The sequence below is a fragment of the Giardia intestinalis genome, chromosome 5, assembly GCF_000002435.2.
Source record: "Giardia intestinalis strain WB C6 chromosome 5, whole genome shotgun sequence".
Lineage (NCBI taxonomy): Eukaryota > Fornicata > Diplomonadida > Hexamitidae > Giardia > Giardia duodenalis.
In genome coordinates this window covers 2,374,073-2,392,161 of record NC_051860.1, presented here as the reverse complement: position 1 = coordinate 2,392,161, position 18,089 = coordinate 2,374,073, and the positions used below count along the sequence as shown (strand labels likewise).

General features: G+C 46.7%; 6 protein-coding genes across 6 annotated transcripts; 1 reads left to right on the top strand and 5 right to left on the bottom strand.

The window, feature by feature from the left end:
• Positions 1-29: 29 nt before the first annotated feature.
• On the top strand, positions 30-5,987 carry GL50803_0034701 (uncharacterized protein; the record flags this gene model as incomplete). The annotated part of the gene is made up of 1 exon (XM_038046075.1): positions 30-5,987. The coding sequence occupies one exon, from the start codon at positions 30-32 to the stop codon at positions 5,985-5,987; it is 5,958 nt and encodes a 1,985-aa protein (XP_037902277.1).
• A 204-nt stretch (positions 5,988-6,191) lies between these two features.
• Positions 6,192-7,013, bottom strand: GL50803_0011186 (putative RNA binding protein; the record flags this gene model as incomplete). The annotated part of the gene is made up of 1 exon (XM_001708791.1): positions 6,192-7,013. One exon carries the CDS (start codon positions 7,011-7,013, stop codon positions 6,192-6,194), a length of 822 nt encoding a protein of 273 aa, XP_001708843.1.
• Positions 7,014-7,050: 37 nt separating this feature from the next.
• On the bottom strand, positions 7,051-10,575 carry GL50803_00111967 (Kinase, NEK; the record flags this gene model as incomplete). Its single annotated transcript, XM_001708793.1, has 1 exon — positions 7,051-10,575. The coding sequence occupies one exon, from the start codon at positions 10,573-10,575 to the stop codon at positions 7,051-7,053; it is 3,525 nt and encodes a 1,174-aa protein (XP_001708845.1).
• Positions 10,576-10,635: 60 nt separating this feature from the next.
• On the bottom strand, positions 10,636-14,982 carry GL50803_0015364 (Coiled-coil protein; the record flags this gene model as incomplete). The annotated part of the gene is made up of 1 exon (XM_001708794.1): positions 10,636-14,982. One exon carries the CDS (start codon positions 14,980-14,982, stop codon positions 10,636-10,638), a length of 4,347 nt encoding a protein of 1,448 aa, XP_001708846.1.
• Positions 14,983-15,015: 33 nt separating this feature from the next.
• GL50803_0011190 (uncharacterized protein) lies at positions 15,016-16,632 on the bottom strand (the record flags this gene model as incomplete). The annotated part of the gene is made up of 1 exon (XM_038045648.1): positions 15,016-16,632. One exon carries the CDS (start codon positions 16,630-16,632, stop codon positions 15,016-15,018), a length of 1,617 nt encoding a protein of 538 aa, XP_037902276.1.
• Positions 16,633-17,187: 555 nt separating this feature from the next.
• GL50803_0011191 (uncharacterized protein) lies at positions 17,188-18,081 on the bottom strand (the record flags this gene model as incomplete). The annotated part of the gene is made up of 1 exon (XM_038045649.1): positions 17,188-18,081. The coding sequence occupies one exon, from the start codon at positions 18,079-18,081 to the stop codon at positions 17,188-17,190; it is 894 nt and encodes a 297-aa protein (XP_037902275.1).
• Between the last annotated feature and the right edge of the window lie 8 nt (positions 18,082-18,089).

The window sequence follows — 18,089 nt, the reverse complement described above, 5'->3', positions numbered from 1 at the left end:
AAAAAACGAAAACAAAGTTTTTAAAAGGAATGTCACATAGACGCTCATGGATGCAGTTGCTTGCTGTGTACCACTACTCTCAAGTTGCAGAGATAGTGCTGACTGCAATGCAAGCTGACGAATCAATAATCTCTGACGTAATTGCGGAGGCTTTTTCGGATTCGTCGCCAAGTTATCAAAATGCCCAGGACCTATGTGAGATTCTCCTTATTAGATCCCCATCTGCTGTACTCACTAGCGTGTATTCTTACATCTCCTCCTTTGAAGCCTCAAAGGAGATCACACGGGGCTATCAGACATACTTCACACTTTTTGCCCACCTCTTTCGCACTGTCCTGGCCCGAGTGTGTACGCTTATCAACTTCTCATTTGATTTGAACGAAGATAAATATGAAAAGGCACACGTTCAAGCCGTTGTTTTCCTGAAAGAAGAAGTAACAGCGAGGAAGTTGTATTCACCTGCATATATGCCATTATTGCAGCAAGCCTGCTCTTACTTGCGTGAAGATGGTCGCAGCGACAGTGAGATATTTAAACTATTGCAGGATACTGCCGACCTCATAGTTGAAAGAGCGATCTGGGCGCAGTTTTCAGCAGACCGGTGCACCTACACGGTATCTGAGGAAGCCGTTCATCGCATCGTTTGGCATCTCTTCTCCACAGAGATCACAGACCCCACCTCATCCAACGGTGAGATACGGGTCAAGAAGTATCGAAAAGCTGCAAACTGGCTCCTTATCAAAACCTTCGGTAAAGTAGCTTCACTTTCATCCTCTGCTAATCTTTTGGCAAACGCATACAGTTCTGTTAGCTCCTATAGCGAAAGACTTAATATCTACGACAACGGAATTGAGACGGATAATTTACTACTTCAGAAGCATATTAACTATAAAAAGCAATCCCCAATTGAGTCGGCTAATTGTTCTGAGTTGTTCGCCTTCAAAGGTTTAGCAATCAAGGCTGATGCACACACAGAAGAAGCCACAAGAATTTACGATAACATCGACGAGCTATTCATATACACTACACCAGAGCTTGTTCTCCCGACTTTTCGAGTGGAGAATGGGTACGGTGGTCACCTAGATATTCCTATAATTCCCGGTCTCTGGGCTGAAGATATTTCTGAAGATGCCTTTATTTCTCTGTCAGTATCTGTACTATATACCCTACTCGGACAACCACTACTCTTGGATACCTTGTCCATGATCATGTCTTTTGCCTTAGCCAAACGACACATTACTTCTGCTCTATCCTTTGATCTTTTGTCGTTCTTCATTTGGTGCTGCAAGCAGGACATGAAAGGAAATCTTATCATGTGTGCAAAGGAGGCTTTTATTGCTGCTCAATCCCCTGCACTAGATTTACCTGTGGATTGGAATCTTCTTTCCAGCATAACTGTTAGAACTCCACTCTTCTACTCATTTATGCTGCTCCTGCTCTCGCTCATGTTTTTGTCAACCGCAAACCACCCTCTGGTCCCGTCTTCTCTTCTTTCTTCATATTCTGGTTGTATTGAGCGTAAACTGCTGTCGTCATATGCTCAAAATAACACTTTCAGCACCCCGATCATTAACTTCTTCAGTGCGTATTCAGAGATACTTAGGGAGCTCCCTTCCTTCATGCGCTTGTCGTTCTCGAGCAGCGGAAGCGGCGCTGACGATGTTGTGACCCTTCTACATCGGTCCATCATGGACATCCTTTTTATGGTCCCATATGGATTTCTTTTGCTACTGCTGAAGCAGGGCTTTCGCTCTATGAGAAAGCTTATCATTGAGCAAACAATTGTTCTCACCGACACACACAAGGACCAAGAGCCTTCCTGCACATCGTTTATTCCAGGCCTGTTGTACATTTTTGATTCATTTGTGGTGGAGCCCCTTTGTGAGCCAAATCACGGAGACGCTCGTATCTTTATAGCCAACTCATGCCTTCAAAGCCTGATACGTACAGGTTATCTTCTTGATGTGTATATTCTTAGGTTGCTTTTTCCTTTGCCTAACCCGGCAGCTGAGGCACCTGCTGGCTTTCTCAAATACCGAACAATAGATACCCTGGTGTTTCTACAAGACATTGATATGCTATCCTTCTACATCAACGAGTGCACTGGAGCGGAGCTCTTCTTTGTGGCAAACAAAATGCATGCTCACATTAACATAACGTTTATTCTGGCATACAGGACCTTCAGAGAAGGCCCTGAGTTCTGCAATGAGTTTCTTAAGGCGTTGAATAAATCTCTTGATGGGGATGGAACCGGCCCTTCAAGCACGCGTCTTCCTTATGAGATTCTCTTATCCATTTATGAGCTTGTCTATACGCTACCGTGGATGGGCACTGTGAAGGAGGCGGCTCCAATCAGCGCCTTCTTCTCTGCTAGCTATCCTCCTTTTCTGGAGACAAAAACGCTGGTGACAGCCTTGGGGTCTCATCTTTCATTATTGGCTGTTCCGAATGTTACTACTCACCTCCATAGAATATCGGGACATATAGTCTATGGTTCTATTTTGTCTACGTCTCACTATAAGAAGGTGGCCAGTGACTTTATGTACTGTCTCATTACCTATGGTGCTGATCCCACCTTTCTTGTTGCTGCACTGGTCGACTCCTGTTTTCCAAGGGAGGTGAAGAGTAGACTACTCCTCTCAGACACGGCTTTCTCAATTGCTTACAGTTGTAGTGGCGTTTTGACCTCCAAGCCATCTCAGAAGACTGCTGTTCCTGCCTCTCAGACGGGGGCATCACCAAGCGTCAAGAACTCTATTGGATGCTCTTCAGAACAGTCGCCACCTTTCAAAAATGATGAGGAAGCCATTTCGCATCAATTTCAATCGTGTACTGGTTCTGATCGCATTGAGCCCTTCGGGTACTTTCATGGCTACCTCTGCGTTTTACAAGTGGTCAGAGAGCTTATGCTCTTCCTTGTCACTGAAAAGAAAACAGAAACACGGGAGCGGATCTGCTCTGTCATTACTTTGATAGTGGTTAAGTGCAACCTTCTGCTCTCGCCTCTTCCAATGATGAATAGCATGCTTTTGGAGGGCGGTTCTGTTGACTCAGGAATGTACTCGTGGTTTATGACCATGCTTTACGCTTCTCTTCACCAGTCAATTATAGTTCTTAACGCCAGGAAGAAAGAGCTTCTCTTAGAGCAGAAGCAGCTACTATTATCTATCCAGACTATCGGGAGCGCTCTGATAGACCTTTCTGTAGAACTTCCTCAATTTGATTCTGCTTTCAACGGGCCAGAAGCCCTTGATTCTTCTGCTTTATCATCCCTAGTAGATGCTCTCCAGAAAGTTGTCAACACGCAGATCCACAATTTGCGTACACAAAACTTATCTGAACCGACCAATCCCCTCAAAAATATAATCACTACAAAGACTAGTCTATTAGGAGATAAGGTTGACTCCATCAAGATCACTCTGCAAGACATAGATCACAAAATTACCGAACTCAACAATTGTCCTACTCACTACACAACGACCACAGGCCCGATGCAGATCTATAGCGATCTACAATGCGATCAGGTAAACGGGTGTCTGAACAGCCTTGAAAGCAAAAAGGAAGCTCTGGTTATAAGGCGTGCTGAGCACAGCAACAATCTAGCCCAGCTCTTGAAGGAGATTGATGAGTCTGGGCAGAAGGAAGCAGTGGATAACCTTTTGCGCATACGGGAACTTGTTTCTAATTTCAGCAAAAGCGTTTCCAGTCTCAATGCATTTGCCAGAAAGGTCCAGCGTCTGGAAGAAGACACCTTTCGCATTCGGAATTGGTTCTTTGGTGATTCTGGTCTGTTCTCCGGCCGCTTTACATCCAATCTCTTCTGGGTTAAAGAACATATGAAGGCTATCTATGATCAAGGACTTGGCAATCAGAAGTCCAGCTCTTTGCCAACAGATATCGCGGCGGCCTTTTCGCTGGATTTTCCTATGTTAAATGCCAATTGTAGGTTTATCATGGAGGAACTTCGAGAAAGTGAGTTCTCTGAACGACAGTACATCCATGCTGGCTACCATCTGCAAATGGGCTGTCTCTCGCTTAAGGACTCGCTTGAAGATGCGTCCGAGGATTTCTTATCAATCTACGAAGAGGCGGTCAGGTCGCGCTTTTCTAAGTGTGCGGACTTGTCTTTTTGTTGGCAGGACCCGCCTTCCTGCACCTCTAAGCATTCTTTTTTCTCTTTCCTCGATCAGGAATCGCATATTTTTACTCTAGCAATACGTTCCACAGTCCCCTCAGCTAACTTTGAAAACATGCTGATAGAGTATGCAAATCTCTTCACCATCTCTAACTCTACCCAGATAGGTGCAGAGTTTATGTCTGGTGCTTACATATCTATTAATCCTTTGTGGTTCTTAGCGCAATTTACGCTGGACACCATTGAGAAGATTGCGAGCTCTGAAGACGCCATTCCAGCCATTGCTTTCCTATATGGGGCACTGACTAGAGCCTCAGAGATATATTCCCAGCCAATCAAGGTGTTTTTATCATATGTTCACAAGTTTTTCTACGATTCAGCAACGCAAGATTGTGCTAAGCTTGGCGAGACAACTAAGTACTATAGCAGTTATAATGAGTACTATGCATTTAGGCAAGCATATACCTTTGCAAATCCTGGCTACGCCGGGTCTTTGCTCTCTTCCAACGCGCCTCACTTCTACAGCATCCCGGGCATGTTAGAGAGAATGATATCCAAGGTCTCTGACACAAAAGGTGTTCCTATCCAGACCCATATCCAGAAACAAAAGGAGAGCAATGGGAGCAATGTTAGGACAATCGGAAACACCCAATGTGGCATGTCGTACGGAGATATGTGTCACTATTATACGCAGACAACGCTGTTACCGATGCTTTACTCGTTGGTACCGCGGTATCTGTTCATTCATGGCGTTTTCAAACAGTACATTGGTAACAAGAATAACAAATCCATCTCTAAACTGCCTCTACTCCTCATGAAACCAACTGATCAGGACGCACAAACTGCAGGCCTGCAGATTACCGATACTGATGGGCTCCCGGTGATGGGGCCTCGCTCCTACTCTAAACTGGCCTCCAGGTGTAAGTCGTTTGGCATGCTTTGTGGAAGAATATTCGCCCACCACATGCCTACAAAGCGATGTTTTGACATTGAGATGCTGGTCCTCATGGGTATTACGGCAGCATGTGGTCTGCTCTTACCTGATATCATAGTTTTTGGTGTATATTTAGCCTTGTCGATCTACGAGACAAATCCCCTTGCACAGATAGGTGCTCTGACTAATTATGCCATATTGTTTCACTTTCTAGATATGCTTATCTCGAACGGATTGGTTACTGATATGCTCAACAATGTGACTCACATGAAGCTCCAGCTGACCGTAACAACACTTAAGCTGACTCCCTTCTTCTCCAAATACTCGCCCCAAACCTGGGAATCATGCACCATTCCGAAGATTCTTTCCTACTTTTTGTTTGACAGACTTCCACGGGGAGAAGGAAGCATAAGCGAGATTGTCCATAAGTTCCTTTCCCAAGGAACTGATCAACTTGTTTCTGAGCTTCAACATGAGTACAAATCAGTCCTAGGACGGTTAAGTGATAGTGTGGATCTTACAAAGGAGTTGCAGTCACAAAGAGTGATGGAGCTACTATTAGATCACCCTATTTCAATACTACGAGGCCGGATAGATAAGGTCATGCACATCCTTCTTATTGGCAGTAACATTTTTCAAAGAAATGTTGACACTCAGTGCATGTTCAAGGCTGCAGTGAAGCGATGGACATATGAGCTCACAGAACGTGCTCACGCCTCATCAAACTTTGATGTTGAGCAGCTCAGCACTTTTATCTATCATGTTGTGCGGGAGCTTCCCTTAACCATTAGCCTTCTATCAAGCGAGCTTGCTCATTTAAGAAAGTTAACTACCAGTAAGAACCCCGGAGGCCATCCGCACATTCATAAGTCACGCCATTCGAAGACCAAATCAAATGCTCTTCATCACAGCTCTTAGAACTATGGTCTGTCGCCGCATAACCCCACACTATCTAAATTAACGTGGTCACTTCTTGTTGCTAAGGTTGCTAAATAAAGAGGTGCTGATGCTCCTCGCTGCCTCGCCTTGTACTATGGCGGCCAATACAAGAAGAATTAGAAGGTTCACATACCATCCCCTGATGTCCGAGTATTAAAGGTTGGAAGTTGAAGGTCTTTGATCTCATTCCTGCATCTGCTCCGCAGAAGGGTTGTAAGCATAGTCGTTGTCGTTCGATCTAGACTCTTGAACGTTTATTGGAAAATCGTACTCATCTTCGGTTGATTTTCCTACCCATTGTGGACGACTAAAGTGATCCGACCTAGCCTGTCGATGCGCAATCCTTCCGGGCCCACGCTTGTACGGCTCTATCACTAATCTGCACCCATCATAGTTAATTGAGCTCTTCTCATTGACCCTGTCCTCTGTTTCCTTCGAGTTGGAGCCAAAATATCCGACGTCGACCTCGGACGACACTATGGTGTAATCCGTGGCTCCATAGTTGTCGAGAACGAACTGCTTGAATGGAGAGATAGCCAAAAGCGACGGAGGGAGGTTCCGTACAGCAAAATTGAAGGAGCACTGAGGGTAATCGTATTCAGCGGACCTTTGTGGGCGGACATCTCTGGGCCCCGGACGGGAGTAATGCTCGTCACGCATAGGGCGATAAGGATCTCCTTGTTCGCGAGAAGAGAACGGGCGACGATCGGGATAATCTCTTTTGAATGGAACTCTTTCCGGGCGAGAAAACTTGTCCCTATCTGTATACTCTGGCTTCTTAGGTCTTGCAATCTCTACCTTGCATCTGCGACCATCAAATGTGACATCCCCCATAAGGGCAAGCTTTGCGGCATCAGGGCTGTTAAACGTGACGAAAAAGAAACCCTTTTTGGTGTCGACCACGTCTGTAACTCTGCCGAACTTCTTGAAGTTGTCCTCTATTTCCGCTTCGGTTACGTTTGTGGGGACTCCACCCACATATACTTTACAAGGATCGTCTGCCATTTTTAATTCACATTTACTTTCTTGCCTCTAAACCAGATTAGATTCTTGTACTTCTTTGGTTGATAAATTCATGTATAATAGACTTGCACAGAAGTCTTCTCTCTAGCGGGACATTAGAGCGCTGGTTTTGTGCACACATGAGAAGATCGTGGGCAGAATGGTTCAGCACTTCAACCTCTCTCTCAATGAGAAATGCCACGCAATTAGGGTAGCCGTTGTACACTGCCTCGAAAAGAGGTGTCCAACCACATCCCCTGGGGTAGCAATCTGTGGTAGTCAAACCCTCTTCATAGTCTGCTAGGACCTGTACGACACTGAAATGGTTGCCTTGGACGGCTCGAAGCAGAGCAGTACAGCCCATTGCATCATGATAACCATGTTCATGAGGGGCCAACAGCGCTGCCAGTTTCAAGTAGCCGTTCTTGGCTGCCATCATCAATGCCGTCCACCCAGTCTTTTCCTGCAACCCGAGCTCTTTTCCACTCTCAACGAGGATTAGCACTGTCTCCAGGTCATTCCTCTCTACTGCAAACATTAGTGCAGTGTATCCAGTGTTCGTTTGGCACCCTGACTCTAGCGGGCATAAGAGCTCCACCATATCCACGTTACCCAAGATTGCTGCCAGCATAAGAGCTGTATATCCATCCTTGGTACTTATCGTAGCGTAGTGTTCTATTTGCAAAAGAGCAACTGTGGTGTTGCGCATAAGTACAGACATCATCAGAGGAGTGAAGCCAGCGTCCTCCAGAATACCCTTTTCGACGTCAAATAGCCTACAAAATAGCTCATCGTCCAGTTGTTGTTCGGCAAAGAGGGAATAGTAAATGGCGCAGTAGCCCGAGTGGTCCCGAAACCCCAATTCATAGTCTACCAGAAGTGCGACGACCTCCATGGAAGAGTTCTCAACGGCATGAATGAGTGCCGTTTTTCCGTAGTTATCCCGCAGTCCTATTTGCGAAGACACGCCGGTTGCAGGTGCTGCTTTTAAGCTCTCCTCATATGCTTTGATGTGTCTCTTGACAGACGAGACGTCGTTTCTAATTGCATCTACCATAAGCGGCGTAAGCCCATCCTCATGTCGATTGAATGTTTCATGTTCTTCTAAAATCGAAACAAGGTCCCGTCTCCTCTGCCTGCGAGCAATCTCCAGGCCTGTCTCATTACTCTGATTTCTAAATCCAGGCTCAGCACGCGCTAGGACCTTCACAGCCTCAGCGTTACCGCAATATACAGAGTGAATCAATGCAGTAGCTCCTCCTGCTGGTGACTTTATACTGGACTCGTACGGTAAAATGACGCGTAGAGCCTCTATATTGTTTCGTTGGGCAGCTAACATAAGCGCTGTTAGCCCTTCTCTATTGAGGAGACACGCCTCTTTGGGTAATAAAAGAGCCGCGGCCTCTGAACTATTGGAGATAGCAGCTAGCATCAGTGCAGTATTTAGCTGCAGGTCCTTAAGCCCTGCCTCTACATCAACAAGTGTGTCAACAAGCCTAATCATATTACGCTCGGCTGCATACATTAGCGCAGTCTTGCCAGTAAACGTCTTGAGCCCTCCTTCTCTCTCAGTAAGCAAAAGCGCGATATCTTCCAATGAAGATGTAACCGCTAGCATTAGAGCCGTCTGTCGAGAGGGGGTTGATTGTATTCGTGCTTCATGAGCGATAAGAATCTCCACGGCCTGGCTTGCTTGCATGATAACTGCTATCATCAATGCTGTGTACCCTTGTGGAGAATACTTTCCAATGGAAGCACTACTTGCTTCAAGCTCACTCTTGAGCTGTAAGACATCATTACTAGCTGCAGCTAACATGAGGGGTGTATACCCTGCAGATATCAGTAAGTTATGTTCCTTTTTCACTAGCCGAATAAAGGCATCCTTAGCACGCGATTGCAATGCATACTCCGCACTGCACATGGAGCTAGAGTCCGTCATTGCAGACTCGCTGGCAGCAAAATGCTCTACAAACGTCATGTTGTTGGCAGAAGCAGCTAGCATTAGGAGAGTTTTCTTCTCTGCAAATATCCATTGAGACTCATGAGTAGCAAGAATAGGAGTCAGCCTGCGAAGTATCTCTTGCTCAGTTTCAGAAAGAGCAGAGTCTGCACTGGTACAAGCGTCAAGAAGATAGTATGATGCATTCTTCCCGTCAGCATTGACGGCGCCGGCCTCATGGGGAGCAAGGAGGAGAGCTGCCTCGTATTGCCTGGATAATACAGCATGAATCAGGGCAGTGTTGTTAGTCCCATCGTTTCGCCGTACATATTCCCGCAGATGGCTCGTAAGCGCTCCGACATTTCCATGCTTTGCTGCTAACATCAGCGGGGTGTCAACGTGATACGATGTCTGCACTAGGGGGTGTGTAACAGCAGTGGCAACCGTAGTACGCTTTTCGGGAGTATTAGATAACATCCCCTCAAGTAAGGCTAGCAGGCTCTGAGAGTATTTGGCGCGTAACTCGGTGTATATTATCGGCCGCTCCCTTTCTATCCATGGTGTCAATAGCATACTGCTAAGTTGCTCCACCAATTCATCTATAAGTAATTCTATGCATAGGGACGTGCCTCTATCCTCCAGCCAATCTATAGGGAGAACGGGTGGATAGTGAGGAGACAGCAGCAGACCTAAATCTCGTGGAATAATATCCTGAAGAACTGGCTTGAAGATTCCAACACGATCAACGCATGTTCCGAGCAATGTGAAAGTGTTGCTCAACCCCTTCAAGCACTCCAGGACCTTCATAAAATAGGGTGTTCTTGTCAAACATATGCGATAGCTTTCTTTGCAAAGCCCATACAGAGAAAAGAACTTACGCCATTGTTCGTACTCTAGGAGGACTTTTGCGTGCGCCGAGCTGTGTGATATCGAATTGACAAACCTTGAATTGGCTTGAAACTGTACATAACACGGCCAAGTAGATGCTGGGACAGAAGAAGCCAGTCCAAGAAGAATAGCTTCGTAAAGGATGGCCCCAACAGAATACGCTATGCAGGTCTCAGATACATCGCAGTTCACAGTCGCTACCTTGTCCCTGTAGCGTTGAACATTCTGGTCCTGGGGCGATGGCTCGAATCTACCAGTAATTCTAATTAAATATTCTAACGAATAGACTAGATCTAATTGCAGGTTTCCGTAGGAATCATAGAATAAAGTGTCTGGAGTAATAATTGGGTCTATGTGCATAGCATTGGACGTATATAAAAATCCTATATGCATAACTATCTCGCTTAGTTGCGTCAGAAGTCGCCACAGCTCATGTTCCTCATATTCTCGTAAAATTGCTATGGATTCATCGAAATGTGCCCGTAACGACCCGCCTCTTGGGCATTCCATGACAATGAGTATGCTATCCGACTGATAAGTAATGGCTTTGACGTCTAGGATGTATCTAGACCTCGAATACCGTAAAAACTGAATGTGTCGTAGTAAATCCGATGAATCGCTGGTATCATGCTCCAAAATAGGCAGCTCAACCAGTAAAACTGCCTCTCCTGTAATAGAATCCCTGCTAAGAGTCCTCTTGGGGCCTATCCTTCTAGTATCTTTGTGTAAAGCAGACATTTTTAGTCATTTATTTTACATCTTACTCTTGCTGTGTGTCTTGGTGCAATCTCACTAGCCCTAGTCGCCCCCCTCGACTTCCTGTACCATCGACCTCCCTTCAGATTGCTGGTCAGTCTCGAAGCCTAGAATAGTGTTGGCAAAGTCGATGACAGAGACCTGATCGGGCAGCAGCCCCCCAGCGCCCATCAAAGTATCGCTGGATGTGCCTCCCCCGGCAAGAATACTCAATGCATCCATCAGCTCACCACCTGAAAAGCTCTCTCCGTTGTTTACGAGAGCGTTAATCAATGTTGCCTTGTCTAGGACACCAACAGCTTCATCTGCCCCAAAGACAGTGAATGCACGGACGATGTCCTCCATTTTATATGGCAAAACCGGACGGTGATTGACCAGGATCCTAACGAACTCTTGTAAGGACAGGGTCACGTCATCGGCGCCAACAAGCTCCCACAGACCGGACTCGCTTTGCTCATATAGACTCATCTCGCTCATGACTCTGGTCTCCTGGTTAGAGTCTTCTAGAGGGTTATAGCCGAATGCCGTGGCTTCAACCAAAATTGGGGGCTTGCCTTCTTTCAGTGCAGCACGTAACCGAGAGAGGAAGAACCGCAGACGGGCGGCACGAATAGCTTCCTCGATGATCTCCCCCTTGGCATCCACCATTGCCGAGTTGGATATGAAGACGCCCAGAGCCCGTAGTATTTCGTCGAGCATGCTCACAGGAGCACGAGCGTCTTCTTTGGGAGTGATGCCTTTTTCTTCTGAATCGTTGATCTGTGCATAGCTAAAGTAGTCCTGAATTTCTGCGTAGAATTGGCCAGTTGGGCCGCCCTCTAGCTGCGCTGTGAAAGGATCGAATGAGGCGAAGTCGGTGGCAGTTGGGCCAGTAATCGGCCCACTTTGCTGCCCAGTCGATGACACGGTCACCGTACTATCTATCATTAGGTCAAAAGTAGGATAGTCAACCCCCCATAGGAACAGGGCAAAGTCGGTAGACCCTGCACTCACTAAGAAGGTATTCCCCGCGTCCAAGCCGGGACTAAAGCAGAAGCACACGTCGAGACTCAATACCTCTCCTGCATGGCCAATCAGACCCATGTACCTGTGTGATGCTCCATCAAGAGGAGTACGCATGAGCCCGATGACCTTGCGAGGTGTGGCAAACGCTATGTACTGCGCAATGTGACGGATTGCACCAGCAGAGTTCAAGGTCTCATAACGTGTTCGGTATCTATACCTCTCTTCCGTGCTAGTTGTCTGCAGAATTGGTGTGCAGCTGGAGAGGTCATGTCGTGAGTCGCTCATGTAGGCCGAGATGTGTCTAAGAATATTGATCGGAAGACCATATGTCGGTGCCAGAACAGTGCGGCGCAGCGGATAGGGCCCTGCAAGGTTGGGATTGACACAATATTGCGGACCCTGCAGTATGGCAGAATTGGGTAGCTGTCCTTGCGGAGTGTACCCACCCGTAAAATATGCGCACAACTGTGGTGCCGTGGTCAACAGAGACGCGGGGAAAACGGTTCGATTCGATAGCTCTAAGGCTCCAGGAAGAGCCTCTATTTCTCGAAGACGAAACTTATAATGACTGTTTGCTATGAGGAGTAGATTTCGCTGCTCAATAGGCTGCAAGTCCGGTCTATATTTAGCACAGAGAGCCCCGCTGTCCTCAGATTGTAAGCTGAACAACGCCTCCTTAAGGCTTCTGCTTAGAACGTTTTGCTCAGAATTCAACTTATCAATCTCTGCGTTCCTTTCCTCTTCTGTCAATGTGGATACATAGTATGGCGGCCGTGGAAGGAAGCAAACGGCGGTCGGTGTGGCGCTCTGCTCTGCTCTGAATCTACAGTGAACAACAATCAGATCATGACTCACAAGGGTTTTGTCTATGTCTATAATGGTAAAGAAGCGATCCTTGCTCAGCAAAACCAAAGGGTCGCGTCCTCCCTCAACTAGTTTAGTCGGTAAAAAGTCGCAATAGATCACTGCACGTAGAATGGCGTTATTGGTAATGACTAACCTTCCTAGGGAAGTCCACTGACCAGTTGTGGATGCATCTGCCCGCTTCTTTTGAGAAGCACGGGCCAAGAGAGCTGCAGGTTGCAACCGGACACCAGAGGCAGTCCTTGTTTCATTCTCTTTACTTTGCTCTGACTGCTTAGCATCGTCTGCATCTGTGATGAACACTGGGGGCGCCTGAAGTGGTGTTACAAGGGACGTAAGGAATATGTCTGAGTATGTGCTATAATTAAATGCTTTTTCAGTGGCGTCATTGGCGGTTGTGATTCTTCCTGTCGTTAGATCTTTTGCCGGTTCATCTGATATTGACTTTGTCAGGAGCGTAAGGAAGGACGTTTCATCTAGTACAGCGATTATGTCGCCTTCTCTTGAAAACTTTACGTAGGTTATTTGGGCAGGAATCGAGATAGACTTCCTTTTCAAGAATGGGCACAAGAGCGGTATGGTCTTTGTCCGGCTGAGATGCCGAAACGTGCTTAATACCTGGAGAGTGAACGGATCCATCAACAAACAGCTACCTACCGAAGTCCCAGCAAGTAGCACGGGTCTGCTAGCGTCTGCAGGACAGAAGAGAGAAAGTGCTGTGATATGTGCATACGACTGCGTCTTGAGAGGCGCCAGAGGGTGTTCAGGAACTAAGTAGCACGCCTGCTCATAGCCCTCTGCGTGGCGTTGGGCAAGAGTCCCCGACAAGCGTTTGCTGCCAGATTCTGTCGCTGCGATGTGACCAGCCAGCGAAATGGACCGAAGGATCTTATTGCTAGTAAAGTCAAATAGCAACATGTCTCCCCTCATCGTCGCCACCCATGAAAGAGGCAACGATGCCTGAGTTTTCAGATTGTAGTTAAGCCTTATGGGGAGATCTCGCGTGTCTCGAGGCGTATAGGTGCACGATGTAGCATGTGGTATGCCTTGGTAGAGTAATGTCCCTCGTCGTTTGCTAGGCTCGACAAACTCGAAGAGAGCAGCTGGAACCAGTACAATAGAGCCTCTACTAGTTCCAACAATAAAGTCTCTTAAAACGACGCTACCAAACTTGGCGTGGAGCGCTTCAGACTTACTGGCATATTCCCGTGGTGTTGCGCCAGGCAAGAGAGCCACTGCAGAAATGCTTATGTCGGCATCTCCTCCTTGGAAGCCATCCTTATTTGATGAATGCTGGGGCATTGCAATGGAGACAGATGTGATTGGTCCGCATGCAAGATTTTCATACCACGATAGAAGGCGCAAACGAAAGTCAAACATCCGTACACACCCATCAAGGCCTCCTGTGATTATAAATCCATCTGAGCGAGCACAGATAAAAGTGATGGCCTGAGCAAAGGCTGCGGTTGGAGAAGTGGTCATCTGACCTGCAGCTTGCTGAGCCGCTGTTAAGTATTTGTAAAAGGCAGCGCGCTGATTCATTTTGTTGTTGCTCACTAGCGCCTGAAAGAACGGCTGCCCAGGAACCAAGAACGGAGTAGTTCCAAACTCCCCCGATGCTGTGTAACTTTCTGCTATGACAGTCTCGTCTTTTTCCATGATCTCATCGTTAGCAGCTATCGCCTGAACATTTCCAGAGCTGGCATGGAGTGTTAAGAGCTTAATGGGCACGCGACGCACTGGCGCATTCCCGGTTAACCCGTCTGAAAATGCTCTTCCGTTGACATCGTAGAGAACCACCTCTCCAGCAACAGTGCCTGTGAGTGCTGCTGTTGTGCCGGGTAGAAAGCAACTTACAGTGAACACAGAAGGTAAAGCCTTGAAGTCTCCTACGTGAATGTCTGGTGAGTGGTAGCTCAGCACGTTGATCAAGTCCTTGTCAACAAGCTGCTCTTCCCACAACCAGAACACAGTCCGATAAGCAGAGTTAGTGACTATTTCACGGTAATCACAAGGATTAAACCGCACATCTCGCTGAAACCCTAGCTGAGGAGGAATTTCTACCGAAACTACAGGGCGCTCATCTGGGTTGGACCACTCAAAGAGAAAGAGAGATTGGCTCATAACTTTGGCGGCATTTGGAGTGGCACCGGACAAAACTGCGAGAAGAGCGCCGTCATCGGAAAGATCCATCCGGATTACACCTCCAGGAACTTGATCCACTATTGTCCGAACGGGGAGAAGGGTCTTAGACTCCCAGACTATGATCATCGTATCCTTTCCCCCAAAATCGGCCGAAACAATCCACCGTTTATCATTGGAGACGCACACAGCAGAGATCATATTAGAGTGGCCTTGAAGAAAGCGCTGGGATCCGTTTCTGCAGTCATGGTAAACAAGTGTGTGAGAGGAGGGAAAAAGAATGGCTTCTCGAGTCTCATCAAACAGAGAATGCACGCCACCCATGAGATCCTTATTAAACCCGAAGGCTGCCTTCATATTCAAACAGTGGGACGCCATGTTGGCTTTTAGAATTTACTTTTTACAGAGACCTCAAGATGCGCTCTTGGCTACGACATCTACATAAGAATATAGATGGCTAGGAACAGCTCTAAGCAAAAGTGCCTCTGCTTCAATAATTTCGGTTAGTTGGCCGTGGAGTTGCAGCCACTGCATATGAGTATAAAGAGCTGCTTCGAGGATATCGGGATCTTCTGAGTAATCGCGGTAAATAATATCCCTTACGCGGGTGAAATAACATGGATATCCTACTTCACGTGCTGTCTGTGCCGAGATCATCCGCTCCACAGCCAACATCTTGACTCCATCCCTGGGGAGAGAAGACGTCTTCAATATATTTGCATAGATACTGTCTAACTTAGATAATGTCTGCTCCATCACTTTATCTGGGTCCTTTTTATCGAGATTAGCAAAGAACGAGGCGCTTAAGAGCCGGCAAATTGATCGCAATACAGTGACGGATTCACCACAATTAGCATTACTATTAACATACTGGCAGATGATATCAATGCACTTATCATAATTTTGTTGCCTATAACAGTGCTTTGCCAGGGCTAAGACAACGAGGGGGTCTCCTGAAAAGTCATTTGACAGGCACACGACAAGATCATCTAATGCCGGCATATCCTTCTGCAATTCCAAGATTTGAAGTTTCTCAATGTGAAGTGCCGATAAGATAGCGCCAGAGGACCCAGTGTGGCACCTGGACAATGCAGTGTTGCAGACATTAAGCGCCTCTTCATACGCTTGGCTGTGGACAAGAGCTCTAATATAAAGTACCCAGAAGTCAACGTAGTCACAACATATACAGAGGACGGATTGGACTTCTGCAGATGTCCAACTGCTTCTGTCTGGTGTAGCCAAGTCGTCTACGAGTACTCTGTAAAGTGCTCGAAAGCGACCCAGCAGCTCTGGCTTGAATGGGCTGTGGTGATAAAACGATCGCTTATCAATGCACGCATACAGGGACAACCGTTGTACAGCTGCATCTGTGTCGTAGCATTCTCTAAAAGCACCTTTGGCCTTGGATAGCAGCTGGCCAAAATCCCCGACAGAGGGAAACTTATTTATTACAAGATTGAGGTGTTTTTCATATAGATTTAAGAGAGTTATGGCGGAGGTTCTCAATATAACGCCTAGTGCAGACGAATCGGACTTAGCAGCCCCGGTGAATATGTACATATAAGTGTTCAGAATAGTAGTAACAGCCTCCTGATCGAGTTCGTTGCTTGCCAGTACCTGGTCGACAGAAAATTGGAGATAATCTTTCCAAAGGGTTGTGGACATGTATATCTCTCCAACGTACTCATCAAGAGCTAAGCGATAGAGCTGAATAATAACCTCTGGAGTAAACGCGTGCGAGTAGGCAGGGGTGGCACCACATTGCTTGGCAAAGCCTATATATCCAGCCCAAAGCTGCCAGCAATACGGAATGGTATCTATGGCTTGCTGGTATATCAGCAAGGCCTCCTCCATGTTACGATACTGGAGAGCTGCACTTGCAAGCTTCTTCCAATACTCATAACAGTAGGGGTAGCTATCCAGAAACTGGACTGTTTTGGCCTTGTATTCATCAAAGGAAGCTTCTGTGAGCGCTGAATAAGCAGCATCAAGCTCGTTTGAGCGCTCCTGAAAAGATGGCGAAGTCATTTAGATCTTTCTCTTAAATCTTCCCGTGCTTTTCCACCGGGACAACTTATTCATGAACAATAAACTTTGTATCTTAGTCACCCGTCTTTGCTGCATACACCTTCAAGGCTGGGCGCGTCGTGGTCGAAGTACGCATAGCCTTCCTACGCTGCGCCGGAGACCCTGTGCATTTACTTATACAAAACTACGATTAGTTTATAGATAAAGGCTCAATACTGAAACAGTTATAGCAAAACAAAGGAGAACAAATGGAACAGCAACGAGCTCTTTGACAAGCATAGATCTCTTGCTTAAAGCATTGTTAGGGAAAGTATCATATCTGGCCTTATCCTGGTTGCAATCTATTTAATCTCACTTTATTAATAGATTCAAGATTGCTAGATTGATACTTGACAAAACTTACAATTAAGCTCTAGCTGCAAAAATACTACCTAATTAGCAGTCTAGCGGATAACGTGATATAGAGCAAAGGAGTGAGTATCACGCAATTCCTTCTCGTTAAAGAAAAGTGCCGGTATGTGCCAACAGACAAGTAGAAGATAATAGGCCCAGGCTTCATTGGTTACTGTTTAGAAAGCGCATGCGAAGAGAGGGTGATGTGCAATGTATTTGAGGAGTAGGCAACGCTAAAAGATCATTAACAACACTTCGGACAGAAAAGCCTGGGTCTACACTTGGAGCCTTTGTGCTACCCTTGTACTTTGAAGGAATGTTATTGTCTGGAGCAACACCAAGGGCAGAATTGGTACCTTGTAAGCGACTATGTACACGAGATGGGGCTGGAGTATGCAGGTGCCCTGCGCCTAATAAAGAGTTTTGATCAGCTCTGTGTTCTGGCCGGTCTTTCAGGTGGGACTTAATAGAGCTGTGCGGTGAAACGTCCAAGAACTGCTTAGGGGTCTTTATAGTAGGACTTCCTGGAGCCACCCTGCTTGGTGAAAACGCTTGTGAACTGTGGGTACCATCTGGAGTGAATGTCAGCTGCACAATGTGGTTAGCTTCAAGGAAGTGTGGGGTAGAAGTGAGTGTCGGGGACACAGGAGTTTCATGCTTAGCTGTAGTTGCTATCTTAGAGATATGCGCACTGGCAGAAGACAAAGGTTTGGCACCGGGTCGTCCGATGTTAGGAAGGAATGGACGCTGATGTGGAGAAGTAGAGGGCGCGGAAATTGGTGTTATATAATCGCTCTTTCTCAGAATGGATGCCTGTCTGCTTTGAAGAGGACGCTTGTTCCGGCCAATGGGGTTGCCTGAAGCATATTTTTTGCGCGCCTCCGCATGCTGAAGAAGCGCTGTGACTGTGTTGGGTGTGTACTTGGACTCGTATATCAACTCTGGAACTATGATTTTGCCATCCTCAATGGCGTTATTGATATATAAGCACCTGTACGTTCGTGTCCGCTGAAGAGGCGAGCAGTGTTGCAAGACTTCTGTGGCTTCTGCATTCATACCTTAAA